General features: G+C 32.4%; 1 protein-coding gene across 1 annotated transcript; it reads left to right on the top strand.

Annotated features, from left to right (window-relative positions):
- The first annotated feature begins 1,166 nt into the window (after positions 1-1,166).
- LOC119671363 lies at positions 1,167-2,205 on the top strand. The gene is made up of 2 exons (XM_038081952.1): positions 1,167-1,437; positions 1,509-2,205. Exons 1-2 carry the CDS (start codon positions 1,351-1,353, stop codon positions 2,136-2,138), a joined length of 717 nt encoding a protein of 238 aa, XP_037937880.1. The 5' UTR covers positions 1,167-1,350; the 3' UTR covers positions 2,139-2,205.
- Positions 2,206-6,486: the final 4,281 nt, after the last annotated feature.

The raw sequence follows: 6,486 nt of genomic DNA, 5'->3' as shown, positions 1-6,486 counted from the left end.
CGGACGTCACGGTTACTTTAAAATATTGATGTTTTAGTAAAAAATGACCAACACTGTGCCATGAAGGGGAACAAATTAATTAAATACTTGTGTATAAACAATCAATAATACAAGTCTCTAGACTCGGAGACCAGAGAAGATAGTTTTTTTTTCATCGAAAGCCATAGTGTGAGACTTAAACCCACTAAAACCACCTCTTAGGAATGAATGGAGAAGATTCCCACAGCATTGTGGGAACTTCATTCCAGTAATGAGTGGAGAGAGAAAGTAGATAGACTTTATACCTAGTGAACTAGGTTCATCTAAGTCAGAAAGCAAGGGGATGAATTACGAAGAAAGGATAATAATGAAAGTGGTGGGTTTACGGCTAGTTAGCGGGGGTGAAACTAGTGATATACTTTGTGACCAGGGAGGGAGGATATCTGGACAAGAGACATCAGGAGGGAGGTCGTGGAGTGAAATACCTACGAGCGAGTGTCAAAAGGTACTCATCAATACAAGTGATCTTGGTGAATTCTCTAAACTTAGATTTTGACATAATATCACTAATTCTAACATCTTCATCACAAATACTAGAAGGCGAAATTGTAGACCAAGAGTGTTCATCCTCGTGTTTAGCTCTACTTGTCGGCTTGTTATCGGCATATACATATTTTTTATACAATGTTCTTAATAACAATTAATACAATATATGAATTTGAATGAAATGTAATTCAGTGACAATATGATGTGAAAATTGGTTAGAAAAAAAAAATATCATTTTTGTTTACCAAGTCAACCTTATTTTATATCTGGACTAATAGCTTATATCAGTAATGGGCAATTACAGAGCTTAAACTTTTGTTTCATATTGTTCTTCACATATTCTAAGCAAAACATTTACAATTTATGTGCGCATTTAATAATACATCTCATATCTAATAGATATCTAATTGAGAGATGGAACTATTGAAGTCATTCAATGAATTATTTAGAAAAAAATGCATCCATAATGTGATCAAATGTCAAATGTCGTCGTCTTTTCCGATAAATAATTTCTGGAACTCATTAATAATTATTAATTGTTATAACATAGTTTTTTTTTAAAATGAATTAATACAAAAATAATATCATATTACCACTGAATTTCATTTTATTTATTTCTTATAAAAATCATTACACAAAAGTTAAAATTTTAACTTTTTATTAAAAGTTAGCAAAGCATTTGAATCCAAATCGTTCATCGATATATATATTTTGTATCTAATTTATTATAAATATCGGAAATTTACCAATTCTCCAGCAAAATGGAACAAAACAAAGGTTTCATTACAGGCAGTTACTATCAAGGCATTTATAATACCGCTACCAATGACATGGATGGTTATGGTTATTATACGTTTCCAGATGGAAGTACTTATCGAGGGCATTTTCGAAAGGGTATCTTTCACGGTGTTGGTGAGTACTATCTTGCCGCTCCCTATAAAATGAAATTCAAGGTAATATTTGATTTCGGTCGCCTTATAAAGATTGAACAAATGGAATTTGAAGATGGATTACGTTTCAACTGCCATGTTCGGAAGCATGACATTATCACTGGTAACTGGAAATATTTAACTCGAAATAATCGCCTATACCCCAGGGAACTACTTGATGGTCCACAACCAGTTGCACCAAACCCTTTACTTACAGTAACAGAAGACGCAAAAATATTACCTGATGATACAATTGATGCTGGTGAAGGATTTTTTAATCGCGAGACTGGTTTCATAGTAAATAGAAAACAACCTTTAACTTTTAAACGGTTCGTATGTGACCGCAGAGAAGTTAAGTCGATTTTAAAACAATGTCGTGTAAGTGATGATTTGGAGTTGGTTTTACCTGACGAGGAGGACTGTGAAAAAATACTTAGATTAAATAGACTGGAATTGGCTATAATCAATCCTGAATACGAATGCCCATGTGAAGCCGATAAGAAGCCGACGACTAGAGTTAAACACGAGGATGAGCACTCTTGGTCCACTATTTCGTCTTCTAGTATTTGTGACGAAGATGTCAGAGTTAGCGATATTGCACCAAATACTAGAATTGCAAAAAATATACCTATTTTTGACAGTGTAGACTTTTATGATCAGTCACTAATGCGTCAGAGGCCATAGCATTTTTACAAACTATTTTATAATAGAAATTGAATTGAGTTATTTTTTAACAGATATTGAATTTATTTTGTATAGCATAATTTTATTATTTCACAGTAGTGTGTTTATAATTAAAACGTAAAGAAATAAAAAATTTATTCTATAGATTTAGTCTTTAACATATTTCACTCTTTTAAAGTAATTTCTGTAAGTGTTTTCATTGAATATCTTTCTCTAAAAACTAAAAGCCGTTCCTTTAGACTTTATTTTCATGATTACAAAAGAACCAATTATCAATTGACGATAGATCCTTGGCGATCTTCTTCGGATTTTGAGAACGCAATTAAGTTGTTCGTTTCTTCGACAGTGTGAGCTGGAGCATAATCATAATGGAGAAAGTGAAGGCGCATCGAAAAAGTACTTGCTTCTTTGTCAACAAATTCTTGAAAGCTTATGAGAAGCAGATTTTTGTGAACAATTAAGTGGTTTACGTCTGATGTCTCACAAATTTGGTGTTGTGGAGTCTGTCATGTAAGCACCGTTTCTGTTGCTCAAGAGCTAAAAATTGCACCATAAACCGATTGCAATCACTTGAATAAGTCTGTATACAAAAAGAAGCTCCATGTATGGGTGCCACATGATTTAACGCAAAAAAACCTCATGTGTTGAAGTTCCATTTACGAATCACTGCTGTAACAAAATCGTAACAAAATCGAATTATCTTTAAAGGGGTAGGTGACTGGTGTAGAAAAGTGGATCTCGACCGATTACGGTCGTGGTCGAATACCAGCAATCTACTTGAAACGGTGACCAAGCCGGTATTGACGGCCAGGGAGGTTTTTTGTATGCTTTTCTATGTCAAAACTCAACTCAGAACTATGCTGTCAATAATTCGACCATCTGGACAATCAGACTGGCCCAGAAACGGACAGCTTTTGGTTGAAGTTTTTATGCATCCATCCGACCTGACCTCAAGTGATAACCATCTATTCCTGTCCATCGCGAACGATTTTTCTGGTGAAAAATTTGCTCCAAGAGAGGTTTCTGAAATCAATTATCTCGTTTTCTTAACAATAGTGATAAGAACTTCAATGAGAGAGATATAATGAAATTACTTTTAAAATGGCAACAAGTTATTGAACAAAACGGCGTATATTTAACCTAAATCTAAATATTCTAACTATGGTAAATAAACCTTCAATTTAATACAAAAACAGTAGATTTCTTTATACTACACCTATTGTTTAATGATAATAATTTTTTTTTTGAATCCATTTATTTTATTACAATCTGTCAGGTATGAATGACAATAAGTAATATATATAATTATAAATCGTAATAATAATTATTACGATCTAAAAAAAGAAAGACACGTATGGACTATGCCCAGTGACATATCTATATATATTTAAAATAACAATGTGTGATCTATAAATACATATCTAAAATATCTCTCGATGTTTTCCTTCGCAGCCTTGTAAAAGTGTTGAAAGGGGACATCAGTTGTGTAACCAGCGGGTTTGGGTGCATATACCATATATGCGATGAGTGTAATTCTTTAAAATACTGGCTATTTCTTCCTTGATTGTCGGAACATGTAATTGTTTGTGTAGCTGTTCATTCGTTATATACCAAGGTGCATTTGTGATCATTCGCAATGTTTTAGATTGGAAACGCTGGATAATTGTCAGGTTGGAGTCTGCTACAGTACCCCATATTTGGGCCCCATAACTCCATATAGGTTTTAGTACAGATTTGTATATAAGCAGCTTATTGTCGAGTGACAGTTTGGAGTTTCGGCTGAGGAACCAGAATAAGTTTCGTAATTTAAGACCCAGGGCCTTACGCTTTTTGAATATGTGTGATTTCCAGTTTAGCTTACTATGCAGATGTATGCCCAAGTATTTTGTTTCTACAGCTTGTGGTAATTCAGTATTGTTTATTAAAACAGGAGGGCACGTAGAACGTTTTGTAGTAAATGTTACCTGTACAGATTTTGATTCATTCGGTTTGATACGCCAGGTTTTCATCCAGAGAGCAACATTGTTAAGGCAGGTTTGAAGCTTGGTGGAAGCACGGATTGGGTCACTGTCAACTGATAAAAAAGCTGTGTCGTCTGCAAATGTACCGATAACACTCTCATCGGTAAGGGAAAGATCCGCAGTATATAAAAGATAAAGCATTGGTCCTATTATGCTACCTTGAGGTACTCCTGCTCCTATATCATGAATTACTTTAGTTTCGTTTCCATGCTTAATGAAAAAGTGCCTTGCCGAGAGGTATTATTTTATAAATATGAAAAAATTTAGGGGTAGATTCAGTTTTAGTTTGAAAAGAAGGCCTTCATGCCATACTCGATCAAAAGCTTGTGAAATATCTATAAATGCCGCGGTGCAATACTTTTTACCATCTATCGCACTGTGGATATGTCCGACAAGTCTATGAATTTGTTCTATTGTGCTATGTTTTTGGCGAAAGCCGAATTGATGGTCAGGGATGAGTCTGTTTTGTTGGATAATCGGTGTAAGGCGCTTTAGAAATAGGATTTCCATAACTTTCGACAGGATTGGAAGTAGACTTATTGGGCGATATGATTTGATGTCTTCTAGGCTTTTCCCTGGTTTCGGTATCATGGAGATTTGCGCTATCTTCCACATTATCTTATTTAATGATAATAATTAATAATGAATTATTAATTTAATAATTCATAGTTCTTTCTAATGGTAGAATCTAAACATTAAATTTTATGCTATTGATTCTTTTAAACTATAAATGTGTTATGTTTTAAATTCTGTGTTTATCGTAAACTAATATTTAATATATCCAAATTATTATATTTAAAAAATCCTTACCCATCATTTAAAGACTCACGAAGTGGCAGTCCAGTACACTCAAAAGAAGGTACTGCCTTTTGTATACACAAGAACAGATTAAATAAAAATAAATAAAATTGATGTACAACAGTTTTTTAATAAACAAATATGCTTAAACATTAGAAATGGATTTTTAATCAAAGATTCTTCAGTAAAAATACATTTGTAAACAGACCAGTACATAGAAATATTTCACTCACTTCTCACCTCTTACGACTATTGTCTTGCTATTCATTCTAAATGCCATGTAATCGAAAAACGAATAAAGCTTTTGTAAAAATGTATTTCATCATCAGTCAGTCATCCATTAATTCACAAACTTACCTTATTGTTACTTAAGACAGTTCTTAATTATTACTCTTTCAAAACAAAAATAAACGAATGTATGAAGCCAAACAAGCACAGCAATATTTTTTTAAAAAAATCTTTTATTTCGAATATATATCAAAATGGATTCATTATAAACACAACGGATAATTAAGTTATACCCAATTCACATGTATGTTGTGAAAGAACGACGAATTAAATACCATGATTTGCAAATAGATGACTTCAGCTCCTATAGACAAACATGCAGAAATGAATAGGAACCGCCATTAAGGAGAACTTTCTGTAAAGTTCTGATCTCCCAGTACTTCATAGCTAATTTTTATTATATTAGACATTTTTCAATAGAACTAACACCGATTAGAAATACAGTTCCAAATAACCCATAATTCAATAATATAAAAGTGCGATTACTGTAGTTGGTGACTGGGAGCCCAAAAAAAAAATAAAACAGATTCATATGTCTCTTTAGTAACAAATGTATACAAACGTTTTTATAATAAAAAACGATCCTGAACTGTCCGACTTTACAAATATGTTTGAAAAAAGACTTGAAAAAAGAATGTTCCTTACATTTAATTATTGAGTTTGAATTAATAGTTTGTAGATGACACTTCTGTTCTATAAATTAAAAACTACCAAATGTTTTAAAGTATATATAACAACATTCAATTACCTATATGAAGAAAAATGAGTAGTTGAATGTTGTACTTCTTGAAACAGATGACTCTAGCCCGCATTCACACATATACAAAAGTGAATAGGAACTGTCATTAACATAAAAGGTACCTTATGAGAAGTTCTGAACTCCCAATACTTCATAACTAATTTTTAATATTTTCTTTTGAATTACGACATTTTTCAATAGAACTAGGGATGATTTGAACACAGTTCCTAATCATCAAATAATCAACAAGGAAAAAGAGGGTTACTGTAGTTGTTGATTGGGGACCAAAAACAAAAAATAGAACAGATTCATATCTCTTAAATAAATGTGTATAAAAGTTTTTATAATAAAAAAAGATCTTGAACTGTCCAGCGTATTAGCGATCAATCACTTACAGACATTTTAGATTATTAATAATATGTTCTTAAACCACAAATAAAAATAATTTGTCATTACTGATGTACATACATACTATATTTATTCGAATACAAACTCTTATGAC

Source organism: Teleopsis dalmanni, chromosome 1 (genome assembly GCF_002237135.1).
Source record: "Teleopsis dalmanni isolate 2A chromosome 1, ASM223713v2, whole genome shotgun sequence".
Taxonomy (NCBI): domain Eukaryota; kingdom Metazoa; phylum Arthropoda; class Insecta; order Diptera; family Diopsidae; genus Teleopsis; species Teleopsis dalmanni.
This window is presented reverse-complemented; position numbering and strand designations above follow the sequence as displayed.

What these genes read in the sequence shown, in the direction of transcription:
- LOC119671363 (XM_038081952.1), top strand. Translation starts at nt 1,351, where the DNA reads ATGACATGGATGGTTATGGTTATTATACGTTTCCAGATGGAAGTACTT. An exon ending in GGGTATCTTTCACGGTGTTG is followed by an intron (nt 1,438 to 1,508) that starts GTGAGTACTATC and finishes CGCCTTATAAAG; the next exon opens with ATTGAACAAATGGAATTTGA.